General features: G+C 33.7%; 1 protein-coding gene across 7 annotated transcripts in view; it reads left to right on the top strand.

Annotated features, from left to right (window-relative positions):
- The window catches only part of LOC145296054 (uncharacterized), a 945,555-nt gene extending 928,614 nt beyond the window's left edge, over positions 1-16,941 (top strand). For all 7 annotated transcript variants that reach the window (XM_080142118.1, XM_080142120.1, XM_080142114.1 and 4 more), the window contains 4 exons: positions 1,360-1,673; positions 2,664-2,813; positions 8,160-8,314; positions 15,264-16,941. In XM_080142118.1, the coding sequence (XP_079998244.1) occupies positions 1,360-1,673; positions 2,664-2,813; positions 8,160-8,314; positions 15,264-15,335 (691 nt within the window). In that variant the 3' untranslated portion in view covers positions 15,336-16,941. The remainder of the gene's footprint in view (positions 1-1,359; positions 1,674-2,663; positions 2,814-8,159; positions 8,315-15,263) is intronic.
- Positions 16,942-17,211: the final 270 nt, after the last annotated feature.

Genomic DNA, 17,211 nt, shown 5'->3' with positions numbered 1-17,211 from the left:
GAGGTCTTTAATATTATCAACATAATCTTAATTCATAATCGCGGCATTCAATTTATATTCTACAACAACAAAAAAATTTGCATTGCAATCAACTTAATCTTGTCTTAATCTACTTGTCTTAGTTGTTTTCATTTCGCGAGCCTGTCGAATGATGCATTTTCCTCAACGCTTATGCACTTGAACGACACTTTGTTGTACTCTCCATAATTTATATAAATAGTAAGCCAGATTCCAAAGGAAAATAAGGTTTGATGAAATGAAAAAAAGTTAGATTTAAAAAAAAAAAAAAAAAATTGTTTTTTACATTTATTTTGAAATGGCACTTTTTTTTTTTTTTTTTGTAATGGTAAGGTGTCATGTACATTTTTTTTTTTTTTTTACTTTATCATTGCGATTTACATTTCTATCAAGTTCTCCTTTTCTCAACTGGATTGTTCATTTACAATATTTTACTCTATATTTTAAATATTGTTTATTTATCTATGTTGTTGCTTGTGTACATTTTTATCCAATTGACTGATAAGATTGTGACATCTATTTTTTAATCCATGAAAATTTGCGTGCGATGTAAAGCAATCGCGTGTTATATCTGCACTAGGTTCACTGCTCGTCAGTTTGATTTAAAATATCTATAGAAATTTCAGTGTACATAAATAACTAATACGGGAAAAATATCACTGCATGAATGAGCAATCCACCTGAAGTTACAGCGATCATTGGTTGGAATGTGTTCTGGATATCAACATGAGAATTGCAATAGTACAAAGAAAAATAAATACCATCCACCTTCTCATTAAGAACATTTATCAATCACATTCACAACTCTTTGAAATTTGCCTATAAATTTTAAGCAATTTGCTTTAAAAAAAAATCTCTCTACTTAATCCACATTTGAGAAAAGATGGAGAAATAATTTGAATACCTTATTATTCTGATGCCAATTTGTTGTACATAATTCAAAACAAATGTACAATTTGTATCAAGATTATTTAAAGGAATTTGAATTTATAAGAAATAAGATGAACAAAATATCTTTAAATCCAAACTCCCATTAAAATTGTCAACATGGACATATGTGGCCTAATAGTTAATAAAAGCATTATTTACCAGTTCTTAGTGACAATTTTCCAGAGGTAAAATCCTTACTACATAAGCATAAAAATTAACACTTAACTCGATCATCGTTGACAGAATGGAAACAATTTATCCCTATGCGTTCGGTTTGAAAATCTGTACAGGTTTCAAAGATTCCCAAGTTTAAAAAGATGCAATGTCAAAAGGTCATAAGTTGCATCATACATTTTCACTGTAACAACCGAAATCGTTATAATATTGTCTATTCTTTTCTCTTTCTTACAGCTTAAAATCTGCAAGTGGAGAATTAGGAACTGCCATGGCTAACACTTCATCTAAGTCACAATATGTGAAGCAGGAAATTCGCAACTTTTGTAATGCACGTTCAGAAAAACAGTCGCAACAACAACAGCAGCAACAACAACAACAACAGCAGCAACAGGCAGATTTACCATTACATCCGCCACCCCCACCACCACCACCACCACTACCACCCCAACAACCCCACTCACGGCAACCTGCAGTATCTGCTGCTCAAGCACAACAGCTCACAAGTCAACAGCAAACGCATGAGAATGATCTCAATGATCTTTTACAGAGTGAGTATTTCAGTTTTGTATTTGTTACAGAATTGAAAAATGGAGAATGTTGCTTAGGAAAGTATAACCTCCAGATTTTTGTTGCTTTTCTAGATCATTTCTTTTTTTCAAACCATTATTGCTCAACACAAATCACAACAAAAAAATTCTCCCATGATGATCATATCTAGCTTATATAAGAAACTAAATAGGCAGCTCTTATTGCTTATGAATTGGTCGCTTTTGGTCGAATGTTTGATTTTGAAGGGGGGAGGCAATCTGGATTAGGTTTTTAAAACAACTCTAACTTCTGACTCTTGTAAAAGTGACCAGACTCTTTACCTCTGAGACAGAGTCTGATGCAAATATTGCTGACTCCCTACTCCTTTGTTTTAAAGGTATTGTTCATGTTTAATATTTACCCTAATCAAATTGACTTATGTGGAATGGTCTCCTTAAAATGTATTGTCATGAATTAGCTTTCAAATTACAATCATCCTTTTTAAAATTGAAATATTAAGACATCTTGAATCATAAGATTAGTTTTATAAAAATATTTTTGAATTCAAGATATATAAATTGTAGTTATGTAATAATTTCCATCAAACATTTTTCTCCACATTTTCTCACAAAATACGAACATGTATTGTCTTCAGGATGTGTTTTTCACTATGTTAACTCATCAAAAACATCATCTCTCTAGTTTACATACTTTTTTCTATACCATTCATCATAAATATGCTAACTTTAATTATTTTCTCACATTATTAAACATTACTAAAGAACAATCATTAGTTATAAATAAAAAAAATTTTACATACCGAATATAAAATTATTAATCTTCACTTATTTAATGCTTTGTTTTTGTTTGTTTTCTTAGTTTATTTTTTTTTGGGGGGGGGGGTCTTTTGTAACTGCAGTTGGTCAATTACACTTGTCAATATTCTTTAATCATATTTTTTTTTTCTTAAAATGTTTTTTTTTTTTATTTTGCAATAACTTTTCTTTCAGTCATCAAAAATGATATGCCTCAAACTAGTACTCCTCCACAATCCATCGGCCAACAAACACAACAGCAACAGTCTCAGTATAATACCATAAAGGAAGAAGTACCTCATCAAACCATGCAACTTTGTGCTAGATTTAGGGCCACTATTGGACGTAAGTTATGTTCTATCTTCAAAGTTTTATATGCATTTGTACGTATATATATTTATATATATATATATATATATATATATTCATTAAATAATGTTAACTATTTTTGTTTATATATTTTGCTAGAAATATGCTCAAGTTTCCTGATAAGTCTTTGTTTCTGGTGGGAAGTGGGTGATACATTTAATATGGTTACAATTTTAAGTACTTTTGAGCTAGATGCAGACCATCTTTGTATTGTGGAGATCATTTAAATTTTAGTTGGGAAAATTAATGTAAAGTCAAAGATTATTGATCTTAATGGTGTTGTTTGTTTTTGTATATTTAAATCTGTAAGAATTTGTTATTACTGTTTATTTTGATATTCAAGTACTGTTGTGTTTTAGAACTTAAATGTTAATCAAGTGGGGTTTTTTTTTTGGTTTTTTTTATCTTATATTAGGTGCATCATAAGTAGTTTTGAGAGGATCGTGGTTATAGATATTTGGTCAGGTATAAAGTCTTCAAAGGGATATCATTTGTCTTATCTAAAACTCTTTGAAGATTAAGCGAATCATACCAAAATATCAATAAACGTCATCCATATTTAACGGAATATACCTAGATTAACAAATGTTATATATATAATCAATTCAAAGCAATTGTTTGCTTTTCTTATGACCGACTTTTTCTATCGTGTATTGTGTTCTTTTTATTGTTCCAGCAAATACAAATGTTAATCATGTCAGATCCAATCATTATCAACTCATTATTATATCCAATTATATTTCAAATTATAAAAATGTTTTGAATTGAAAAATGTAGAGTGCTCTCATGCACTATATGTTTGTATAAAGTAACATTTTCAAAGTTGGTTGCAAATGCAATTTGTTTCTCTTTAAATCACCAAAGTTAAGCAACATTGAACCTGATCAGTACTAAATGGGTGACCATTTGGGACTTCCAGGTGTTGTATATGTTCTCTGTTTATCTCGGCATTGTTTCCAATCATCCTGAATTTCTCCTTGCCATTGGACTCAAGTAGTGTCAATTTAGGAGAGATGTTGTTGGGGATTGTGCTACTCTTGCTTCATAATTATATGTGCTGCTGCCCCTACAGGGGGTATCCTTTGTCTTTCAAGACTAAACAGAGGTATCAATATTATTTTAACAACTTTGGGCAAAAGTTATGTAAAGAAAGTTCAAAACCGTTGGAATTATGCAAATACCATCATCAGTTATTCAAAAGTGGTGAGAATTTAAAGTGTCAAAATTTGTTTTTTATTGAACATTTTTAGTAATCATTTTAAAAAGTGGACCAAAATATAAACCTCATCATTTAAGAAATGTGGTAATTTCTCCACCATTGTTATTGAAGCTTTTCTCATGAAATTTACATTTGTGTAAAATTGTGCTTATGGGTAAAATTTTATGTATTACTTATGAGTCTGTTCTCAAGATGAGAAAAGTAGTTTGTTGTGTTTATTTTATCTCCATCTATAATAAAATGACTGCAAAAATTACCCAAAGTAGCATAGCTTTGCCACATTCAAATACATCTAGGCTAATAACACCATTTCCACAGATTTAGTCATGCTATTAAAATACTACATTACATCCTGTGAGTAACACAATCACAGCATCTACAGAAAAAGAAGTCCCTATTTTTCTCTAAATTTTTAGTACTATCAGGGGTGCCCGGCATTGCCCGGGTGTTTGGAGGTGTGTGTTGAGCAAAAAAAAAAGAAAGTGTTAATAGGCAGGCTCGAACCCATGACATGAAGGCGGAAAAGAAAGTGAAGGAAAACCTGACGTGTTACTGCTACACTATGACGAGAAAGAAAATGAAAAGCGTTCAAATTTAGCAATGATAATCAAAAAGTTGACTTGAGAAGTGGATAGTTTAAGTGAATGAACGTCTGGCTTGAGGTCAGTTAAGCTTCCCACTTTCTGCTGTTTTCCATACGATATTGGAGAAAACCAGCTCCCCCAAAAAGGGAGCTCTGATACCATTCAAACGAATAGCAATTGTCTGCTATGAAGGGTGCCCCCCCCCCCCATATTGGTCCGAGCTGATTGCCTTCAAGACGTCCCTGACAGGAAAGCCGATAGCTGCATTTGTTTCGATTAGTTTCACTTTGTCTTTTTCGTATAAACAAACACATGAAAGGACAGGAAGGAGGCAATTTTTTAAAACTCGATCAAAATAAAGATAGACGACGTCCGTTCACAAATCATAGATATTATAATCTAGGAAGTATAAGGAAGGTTCTCCAAAATAGTGACCCTGTCAAGAAGCTTGGTAAAAAAAAAAAAAAAGCCTTATTTGAACATAAAAAACGCATGCAAACGTTTTGCCTTTTATATATATATTAGCGAGGGTGCCCAGCGTCGTCCAATTGTTTGGAGGTAGGTGTGTGTTTTTTTTTTGGGGGGGGTAGATCAAAACAACCCTGTCCAAAAAGAAAAAGTTGGCCGGGTGTTTGGAGGTGTAAAAGAAAGGAAAAAAAAGTTTTGGTAGGAAGGTAGGCTCTAACCCGAAGCTTTGACACTAAGGTGGAAAAGAAAGGGAAAAAAAACCCAGACATCTAACCAGCTCATCCACGATGGGAGAGGAAGTGAAAACTGTCTTAATTTAATGTTTATGAAGTGAAATTGACAGGTGTGAGAATTTAATGAGGTCAAACATCACACGACGTAAGTTTGGTGCTGCAAGCCAGTTTCTCCGTATTTGTTTGTTTTCCCCGCCAAATGAATAGCAATTATCTGATATGACGGGGTTTTGTAAGGCCGAGAAAACAAATTTGTTTTCAGTTTCACTTTTTTTATACTGAAAAACAAAAAAACGGTAGCGAGGCAGTTTTTTGTTTTTGCTTCCCCAAGATGTTGGGTTGGGGAGAAAACCAGCTCCCAATAAAAAATGGGGGTGTCCAAATGAAAACCAATTGTCTGATATGACGGTTTTCACCGCATTGATCAAAGCTGATTTGTTTTCTGGACATCCCCGGCGGGAAAGCCAAGGAGCTGTGTTCATTTCGAAATTAGTTTCCCTTGATTTATACTAAAAAGCCAAATAAACACACAACAGAGCGAAATAGCACAAATTTTATAAAAGTTGATCAAAATAAATTTAGACACAGCATGTGTTTGCAAATCGTAAATATTATTATCTAGGGGATATATAAACAGTTCTTAGACATAGTAACCCCCAGCCCGATAACCCCGGCGAAAAAAGCCTTTCTTGGACATACAAAAAAGCGCGCGCTGCATTTGCCTTTTAGCCTGGGTGCCTGGCATTTCCTTGGTGTTTGGAGGTGTGTGTTGAGCAAAAGAAAAAAATAAATGTGGTAGTAGGTAGGCAGGTTCGAACCCGTACCGCAAAGGAGGAAAAGAACATGACGTGTTTGCTGTTGGGCCCATCGCCAAACCAGAAATGATGTAGGTTTAAATTAAATCTTAGGCAATTGAAAAGAGGGATGACTTTCGAAAATATCGGCAAAAAAAAACCGAAACAACCCCCACCCCCCTCCTTGTAGAAAACTGCCCAGTTAAGGGTGAAGGAATTAATGTTTGTCGTACGAAGGGTTGAGCTCCAAAATGATACCGATCTTGTGAAAATCCGTCGCCTCTGGTGAAAGTTTTAGACATATATATATATATATACATACATACATACATACATACATACAAACAGATTTTTGCCGTTTATATTACAAACTAGTGGGCGTGCCCGGCATTGACCGGGTGTATAAAAAAAAAAATTGGTAGAAAGGTAGGCTCAAACCCGAAGCCTTGAGGCAAATAGCCTGACAACTTACCACGACGCTACGCGGGCAGAGAAGTGAGGAAGGGTGAAATTAAACGTTTAAAAAATCAGGTGGTTAAACGTCAACGTGTGGTTTTCTAGATGAAATCATCATGCCATAGTAGTAAAGTGAAATCACAGAATTTTGTAACAAAAGATTCAGACGACATCGTTTCATAAAATGGATGTATTATAATCTCGACGGTATATAGAAAGTTGTAAGATTTAGTGACTCCTCCCACCCCACCCCCAAAGCTTTGGTGGACATACAAAAAAACGTGCGCACACACACGAACACACACATTTTCTCTTTTATATCGTAGATAAAGTTTACCACTACTACCAGTTGTCACCAGAACGAATTCTACTCTTTCCATGGGTTTTCTAATTACACCGACCGTAGTTGGCTCAAGAAATCATGGAGCCAACATCCTCTTTCCAATTTCCTATTCATCTATAATATAAAACTCAATCATTGGTTTGTGTGAATGTATGTTTGCAAAAAACTTTCGACACACGCAATGGTTCTTGATCAGATCGATATTGTTTTCAAGCTCGATCTTTCAGGTGACAAATATTGAAAAATTGGCCCAAAAAAAAAAAAAACTTAAAAATTACGGTTAGCATTTTTTTTTTTTTCTACTTTGATTCTTCTTACAAGGCAATTTTCTTTGTTTTTTCTTTACACAGTTAACTATATTGCTTGACTCTAACGTTTAATAATAACCGTAAATTGACATTTGATGTACTTCAAAATCTCCTTATGTATAACTTTGCAGCCTACTGTCTACTTACAATTTGTAAAGTTAGTGCATGTGTGTATATGAGTTTGTGTGTGCATCCATGTGTTTTTGTGTGTGCCTGTGAGTTTGTTTTGCGTGTGTTCGTGGATGTGCGTCTATGCTGTTTTTTGTGTGTGTGTGCTTCGTGTGTGTTTCTTTCTGTATGTGTGTGCGTGCGCGTATCTGAGATACCAGTCAATCTAATACTTACGTCAACTAAACTCAGGCACGGCAATGCGTGGTCGGGCAGGTACAGCTAGTAATTTTAATGTAAAAAATAGAAATGAAATTTTATTTGAAACTTCCACATGCCAGCAAAGGTTTTTAGTTTTTAGAATTTTGTTTAAAAAAAAAAAAAAAAAAGCTATAATAGAAAGAAAAACAGCGATACTAAAACATTGTAGCTGTTGGATGCTGTTATTATTACAGCTTGTTTGCATTTAATACATGCTCTCTATTTTTGTATATTTTTGCAACTTGTTAAAATAAATCAAATTCCATAACTTTTCATCTGAGTTATAATGTGAACTTATTTTTTAACTAAAACGAAAAGTAAAATCTATACATTCTCTTCGTTTCAGAGGATGATTTTTGTGCCATTGATTTTGTTGAATTTTCTATCAAGTTAGACAAAAATTCACAGAACATTGAAAGTAAATAAAATGTTGAATACACTTACTGAAAAAAAAAATTTTAGTTGTACATATATAACATGTCCCTTGAAGACTTTTTTTTTTGTGTATAAATTTTTCTGTTTTTGTATAATTATTTTTCCCCTTCCAGCAAATGAAGATAGTAATAAAGCAACTGCATTATTCCGTAATCAACTTATGGGTGTGGGCAACAGTCGAGGGCGCAGTCAGTCTCCAGTTAAACCAGGTATTCCACCTCCTCATTCTCCAAACCTGGTCAATGTTATACATGGTGAACATAATAGGGTATGTACTTTTATTATATTTTAAAATGAACATCTTGTTAGTTTTCAGTTGGTTTTATATACAGTCTCTTTTAAACGTTTTTAATCTGTATACTGTTAAAACTGGTTCTGTTATCTCGTCACTGTGCATAAATATTTTAGATAATGAAAGAAAGGTGAATAATAAACATGTTATACAGGGTGACCCCAAAAAAAACAAAAGCTAAATGGAGGCCATCTAGAACATATGCTGTAGAACGGAGAAAAAAAAGGCCAAAGACCCTAGTGTTTTAATGTGATGTTTTGAATATAATAAACTAATTATGACCAAAGTTTCATTTCATTCGGACAAAACACTAAGAAACTGGGCCTAATTAGAGTTGGGACCCGTTTTTTTTGGGGGGGGGGGTCACCCTGTAGTATGTGATGAATGATGTAGATAATTAAGATGGAGGTAGAGAGAATTTAGCATCCCAAGAGTTTCATAAGTTTGAAACCAACTGAGATAAGGATACCAAATTTTAAAGGATCTAACTTTGGAAAATGTTATGAAAGAATTTAAACAGGACATTCTACTTTGGAACACATTTGTAGAATTGGTAGAATATCATAAATTATGAATTCTTTAAATGTAAGCATTAGTATGCAATTTTATATTTTAAATTATAAAAATAAATTCAAATGAGATTTAAAATTGCTGAAGTGATTAGTTTTAATACAAATAATGAATCTTTTATAAAAAAATATAAGAAAAATTTAAAACATTACATAATTAAAATAAAACTATTTTCATAAAAAAATTAGGGCAGACAGATGTAAAGTATGTGCTTTGTCGCTTTAATGGCTTAAACTAATTTTATCAATTATCACTAAGTATTTGGTCTAATGCATTTTGTTTTTGGCATATAACATTTTTCATTCAGTAGATACAGAATAGTGTTTTTTAGTTTTTATTTCATCATAATTACCAACTGTGGCTTTTTTTTTCCTCCCCCACTTTCCCACTAGCTTCCTGACTTAAAACACACTAAATAACATTTGCAAGGCTCAATCAATGAGTAATTACTTAAAGATATAACCAACTTGAAACATAGAACTTTTTTAAGAATTGTTGGATTCAGCATTGAAGAACTCAAAAAAGGGTTGATATGCAAAAAAAAAAAAAAAATTAGCCTAACAATAATTATCGCCCTGTCAGTTGAAGCTGTAGATATTCGCTGACTGCACCTCTCCAGAGGGTAAAAGCCCCTCAATGAGGCCATCTGTTATGCTGTGGGCGACAGCCGGTGATGTCTGGGGACAGGATCCTGGTGGCTGCGCAGCTGATGACTATGGTGATAAAAGGTCATTAACTTACAACACTCCACTTTGACTAGAATGGAGGTCAGAGAGGCCCGATCCAATCAATCAGCTGGTCATGCCAGCTTTACTATATACAACCCATACTAAAACACTGAACTAACACCCCCCCAATCCCCCCCCCCCCAACTCATCACTTATACGTGATTATACTACCCAACTATATAGTAGAAAGCGGTGGCTGAGGGTCAATCAGAACGGAAAACACAAGCTAGACAACTCTCAAACACCTGAAAGTGACTCGATACTTAGGTTGAGCAACAGATGTCCAGCAGGGGCTCGATGCTTCTTACGCTCCTGAGTATACTGTCCATGCAGCCCTAACATATTGAGGTGAATGGATTTCCCCCTCAACATGTCTCAATATTAGGAATTAGGTGGGTGGGAAGCATGAACAATGAATAAAAAAAAAAACCTATGAATAACTAAAAAATCCAAGAGAAAGTATGAAGCAATAGACGATGAGAGACCCCTCTCAAAATTCTTTGTGCTGGAACCCGACTGAAGGAGAATCCACTGACTAAATTATCTCCTTTCAAAATTCAAAAAGTGATATTGCAAAAATTTAACCTGAATCAGTAAAGAAACTGTGATGGCACTTTATTGGGAGAAGTGAATAACAAAAAGATGTTGAAAACATTTGACAGATAGAAATAAAAGTATTTCCACATAAAAGGCTAAATACGTCAAATAGGCTGATAAGGAGCAAAGAATTAACCCTATTCTCAATAAAAGAGATGAAAACTGCATTAAAAGACCAAGGAGTTATTGAAGCAAAAAAAGTCACAATTAAAAAAGACAGATTGAAACAAGAACATATATACTCACTTTTAAAAGAATTAAAGATTAGATATACAGTGAAAGAGTGGAACAATATATCAATTATATTTAGGAAAGTGGCAATGTCCCTGAAATATGGAGGAAGACCATAGTGATCTTTATATCTAAATTATCAAAGGACTCTACAAATCCCATAAGTTACCGACCTATAGCACTCACTAACTGTATTTCCAAAATAATGGAAAGAATGATTAACAGCAGATTAGTATGGTACCTTGAGACAAATAATCTGATTACAGATTATCAGTCAGGATTTAGGAATGAAAGAAGCTCCATGGACCACCTGATTTGTCTAGAAACCTTCATCAAGAAAGAACATCTTACAGCAGTTTTTTTTTTTTTTTTCTTCTTTTTTTTAATATTGAAAAAGCATACGACTCAGCATGGAGGCATGGCATTATAAAAGATCTGCAAGAACTAGAATTAAAAGGCAGAATGCCCATTTTTATCACAAATTTTATAAATGATAGACAATTTAATGTACGATTAGGTGATACCCTATCCATCAGTAAAAAAAAAGAAATGGGTGTACCACAAGGAAGCATCCTGTCTGTCACACTCTTTAGCATTAAAATAAATAACATTGTTAAAAATGTAGGAACAGATGTGCCCTCTAATGTGGATGATTTCCTGATCTGTTATAGATCAAAATATATTACAAGAATAGGACGCCATTTACAACTGTGTCTAAACAAAATAAATGAATGGACAACAAAAAATGTGTTTAAATTTTCAAAAGAAAAAACAAAAGCCATCTATTTCTGCCAAATCCGGAAAATGCACCATGACCCAATATTGAAACTGGACAATGAAATAATACCTGTAATTGATTAGTATAAATATTTGGGCATTATCTTTGATAGAAAGCTAACTTTTATTCCTCATATTAAATACCTCAAACAAAAATGCAACAAAGCCATCCAATTCTTAAAAGTAGTAGCTCATACAGACTGGGGTGCAGACAAAGACTCAATACTTAAATTATACAGATCCCTTGTCAGATCCAAATTGGGTTATGGATGCTATATCTATGGATCCGCAAGAAAGTCCTACATAAAGGAATTAGACACAATACATCACCAAGGGCTAAGATTGGCTCTAGGGGCTTTCCCCACCTCCCCATTTGAAAGCTTGTATGTAGAAACAGATGAACCCTCATTGTCACTTAGAAGAGAAAAACTAAAACTACAATATTATACAAAATTGGCTTCATGTCCAATTAATCCTGCCTATAAATATGTCTTCCACCCCCAATACAAAAACCTCTTTGATAGAAAAGAAAATGCTATAAAACCATTTAGCCAACGTATGGAAGAATCCATAAATAAATCCCAGATAGATATTGCAACAATACACGAATCTGTAAAACTTAAATATCCCCCCTGGCTAAGAAAACGGCCAAAAATGATATCAGACCTAATTAAGTATCCTAAAACAAAAACCAATCCAATCATATATCCAGAAAAATTCCAAATAATTAAAGATGAATATTCCAAACACTCAACAATTTATACAGACGGTTCAAAAGATGGAGATAATGTTGGATGTGCAGCCATACACAATAAAACAATCCTAATCAAAAGATTACCAGACAAAGCATCGGATCTACAGTGCTGAAGTATCGGCCATTGGTATGGCACTCGATCTTATAGAATCTTCTAAAGATGAACAATTCATTATCTACTCAGATGCCAAATCAGTACTCAAAACACTGGAAAACAGGAAACCAACGAACCCAATAATCACGAAAACCCCTAAATAGATTTGATAATATTTCTAATAATAAAAACGTCCTTTTCTGTTAGATACCCAGTCATATCAACATAAAGGGTAACGATAGAGCTGACAAAGCAGCAAAAGCAGCACTAAATTTAATCATAACCAAAGATAAGATCCCTCGTGCCGATCTAAAACAAATCATTAACAAATATATTAGAAACACATGGCAAGAGTCGTGGAACTCCTGCACTAAAAACAAGCTATAACAAATTAAGGAAACCATAGGAAAACAGAAACCAAACAAAAGAATGACCAGAAAGGAGGAAGTTATAATAACAAGACTCCGAATAGGTCATACCTCTATAACACACTCCTACCTACTCAAAAAAGAAGACCCACTCTGCATACCCTGCCAGGAACCATACACTGTCAATCATATATTAACAAGATGCAAAGACTTAAAAACAAACCAACTGAATCTATATAATAAAAAAAAACTGTAAAGGATATATTCACTCATGTAGACCCAACTACCATTCTCAAATATTTGAAGATAACAGGGTTACTCAACAAAATTTAAAAAAAAAAAAAAAAAAAAAAAAAACCTTATCTAACTATTTAAACATAGACACTGAACACCAGATACGTACATAAAACTTATAAGTATTAATGTATATGAAGAAAAGGACTCTGACATTAAATGACCACATAGGTTGATATGCCGTAAAACCAATCAGTCAATCTAATGATTGAGGTGCCTTCAATAAGTTTCCAGACTTTTTTCATATGGGCACTTTTATTGATAGTATACACATGGAACTCTAGTTTCCTTCGAAATAATCTCCTCCAGCTACAATACACTTGTTGTATCATTGCAACTTCTGGAAGGCCCCATCGAAGTCCTCTTGTATGACCGTGTCAATGACCCTCATCACAGCCTGTTTCATCTTTTCAATTGTCTCATAACGACAACCTTTAAGGTTTTCCTTGAGTTTAGAGAATAACCAAAAGTCACAGGGAGTGGGGTCTAGACTATAGGGAGGGTGAGGAACTGTCTTGATGCCCATCTTAGTCAAATAAGTCTGTGACAAAGATGGAGCACCTTTTGAGATAAACTTTGCACAAATCTTCTGCATCTCAGTTCCTCACGAAGGGCCGCAGCTTGCAGGCCTTAGGGAGTGTGGAGCCACCCTTTAATTGCCATTGCTCCCAGGTCCACTCTGACCCGGAGTGGTAGCACCTGTTAGGGTCCCAACTATGGGTTAAATAGAATTTGACTTAAAAAACAAATATACTATATTAAAAAATCGTTCTTCAAAATCACCAGATTCGGCATTAAATAACCTGAAAAGGGTTGATATGTCGTAAAACAAAACAACCAACCAATCAGTTCCTCACGAATAATTGTGTGTTCACTTGTTGTCTCTATAGACACACAGCAGTCCTTATCCATGAAATTCTTTATTTGGTTAATCAACTCTGGTGTTCTGACTTCATTACTCATCCCACACCTCTCATCATCCCTCACAGACCCCCTGCCTTTTTTGAATGCCACTCAAAAACCAATGCTCGATTCATGCAAGATGTTTCAAAAGCAGTCTGAAGCATTCCATACGTTTCTGTGGCATTTTTTTCCAAGTATAAAACAGAATTTTATTGAATATCGTTCTTCTACAGTGTCCTCACGTCCAGATTGCATTTTTGAAATTCACCAGCTGTGACAGTCAAGCTTTAGCACGGTGTATTCCAATTCCTGTTGTAGCTGTTCATTTGAACCTGAAATCCTAAAAATTGGCTGCCATCTCAGAAGATATGTAGAATAACATACTGAATTTTTAAGAGTCTACAGCAATTTTTAATGTCTGTACAAAAAAGTTTGAAAACTTATTGAAGGCACCTTGTACTACTTCATTCTTTTGATCATCCCTTTTATATCTGGAAATCTGGCGATTTCAGCTTCCCTCTTTGCCCCCCTGATACACCGCCTTATTCACTAAATGTTTTATCGACTGAATCTTTCATTTCTGCTTTTCTTTGATACACTTTTCACAGAACATATTCACACTGTCTTGAGGGCCCTTCCGTCTACTAGCAAGTCTAGTCTCTTACATCCAACAACATATTCTATTGTTCTTATACATTTCCTGTAAGCAATGCTGCATCATCACGTGTTCTTCATTCAACCTCCACACATTTCTCCTGCCAATAATTTCCAGTTTTGTTGGGGTTTTTTTTTTTTTTGTTTGTTTTTTTTTTTTTTTTTAATTTATCTACTCTAACCACTAATAATTTTTTTATCTTTTATTTTTAATCAAAATTTAAGCAATTTTCAGCAATATTTAACTTTTCTTCCCTATCTGTTATTCTCAATTTAATTTTCATATAGTTTTATTGCAATGTTTTAACTTTTTAATTCCTGGCTGTACTCATTTGTTTCATATTAAAAAAAAAACATTTACTATTATCTTAAATATTTTCTATCGAAATGTAAAGTTTTATTTCAACTTTTCTTCACATTGTTTTATTAGTTACTTTTTTAATTTATTTATAATTTGCTTATATCATTTTCCACTCAAATACAATTTTACTGCACTATTTTCTCATTTTCATATTTTTTACTAATCTGTTTTTAATCAAAATTATCTTTTTTTTTATGAGCATCATTACTGAGAAAGTCACTTTCTTACGCTTTATCCATTCTCCTGTCATATTTATTATATTTATATATGCCCTTATACAAACAACATCCGTATTTTCACTTCTCTTATTTTCCATATTATGGTTCCTCTTATTTGTAATCTAACAAATCATTTAGCAAAATATAGATTACTTTGTTTGAGGAGTATTAACCTTGATTAATATTGACCACTATGTTTTTATTATTAATGTCTATTTATCAAATTCCTATATTTTGAGCTCTAGTAATAATACACTATTGAGATATTAACCCACCTTTTGTGTGAATTTAACGGAATTAATATTTATAATTCAGTAAAACTTTTATACTGATTATTTCAATTGTAAGGTTTCATATTTCTCTCTCTCTCTTTCAGACATGTGAAGACCGTAAAGCAGATGTTAAAGGTGGAAGTCTTCTTGAGCAATTATTATCGGATAAATGTTAAAATGAAATGTTTATATATGGAAAACTAAGCCAGTAATAATGAACTAGTCTTTACATTCACTCCCAGTTCATAAGTAAATGAACAAGAAAGGGAGGGTGCTCTGGGAGGCTGACAGTTTTTATGGTGTTATCAACAGCTGCTTGTCAAGCCGCGAGGATGCACCAGTGATGATCGGCTAGCTAACCTTCCAGCTCTCAGTGCTATGACCAAGTTCATTGACTTATTTCAATGGAAACGGACATATATAATTTCTCAACAACAAAAAAAGATGCAGTGTCAATGAAAACTGACTCTACCAACAACAACAACAGCAACAATTATGCTTGCATCTGATATATGCTCATTCCATCAACAAAAACTCTAAAGAAAAAAATGGTTTTGTTTTTGTTTTTGTTTTTCAAGCTTCTTGTTCTCATTCATCATAACCATGAATTACCGGTTTGAGAATTAAAAACATGGAGACAAGAAGAAATGAAGGAGGAAAAGAAGAAACTGAAATGCCTGCCCGCAGGATTTGTTGATTGTTGTATCGCAAAGTGCCTGCAGCTCTAGTCTGCTTTGTGGACTGCGGAAATCTCTGATGATATGCAACCATGACAGTTTGTTACATAACCTAAATTGTTACATTCACCGAGATGGAAACACAGCTTGCAATTCACCCTTACCTGCCCCTCCAACCCCACCTGTGAGTGTCATCACGAGAAGGAAGCAACAATATTTAAACATCAAAAAAAACTTGCAACACACACACACAACAAAAAGAAGAAAAAGGTTTGCGACTCTGCAAATATTTTGGGTTTAATACCATCACAGACTAGCAGAGAGAAATTTCCCCTTTGATTTACTTTTATTTCCCTTCCTTCTTAACCCCATCCCCACCCTCAATTAAAGTTATATTAAGAAAAAAACTGTACAGGAAAGCGCAATGCTGTAATGAGTGTTATTGTTTCATACAGATTTATGGATTTACTAATGGTTTCGATGTAGGTGCAGCATTGCCTGTTTTGAAAGAAACAAACATTTTTGGCATATACACAAACATCTGCATATCTATATATCGATGTGACCATGTAGGATTGGTGATGGTATGACACTTGTTAATTGAATGGCAGTTAATGGCTGTGTCCTGGTGGTTTGCCTCTCTTCCTTTCTCAATCTTTTCCTTTTCTATATGACAATTAGTGATTAATGAAATGGAAAGAAAACTTTTAACAACGAATTTTACTATGAATTTTTTTTTAATCCCCTCCCCACCCTTGCCCATTTTATCATCTGCCAGGACAAAAGGAAAGTTATGTACAAACCAGACAAAAAAATATTGGTTCATAAAGATAACACAGACAACGTTGTCATTTACCTATAAATATTTGTACATAGGTATTAGAACCAGAATAATCTTGATTATTTTTATTTTATTTTTTTTTAAATCTTTCTTTCCTCCCCTCTCTCCTCTTCTCCCTTTCATATCAAGATTTTTCAACAAGTTCTGAAGAGAAGTTTCAGCTGTCTGAAGAAAGAAAAACAAAAGAACTCTAATTTTGGATTGAGACGGATACACATAACTGTTGAGAAATCCTAAAATATATTTTGGAAGTTGTTTCTTGTATATACTGATGTTGCCTTTTTCTTGTCTAAATTGTACAATATTTCTTGTGTGTGTGTGTGTGTGTGTGTGTGTGTATAGTTGTGAGTTGCTCACAGAGCCACTCTTAGCTGCACAGACAGTTGACTGGGAGAGAGTGGAGAGGACTATATATATATATAATATATATATATATATATATATATATATATATATATATATATATAATGCTGTTAACAAAAAGTGATGGATAGAAATGGCCATGCTTGCCCTGTCCTGTCCCCTCCCCCATTT

This window comes from Euprymna scolopes, chromosome 16, assembly GCF_053919585.1.
Source record: "Euprymna scolopes isolate OS-2025 chromosome 16, ASM5391958v1, whole genome shotgun sequence".
Taxonomy (NCBI): Eukaryota; Metazoa; Mollusca; class Cephalopoda; order Sepiida; family Sepiolidae; genus Euprymna; species Euprymna scolopes.
The sequence above is the reverse complement of the archived record's forward strand: the minus strand, read 5'-3'. Positions and strand labels throughout refer to the sequence as shown.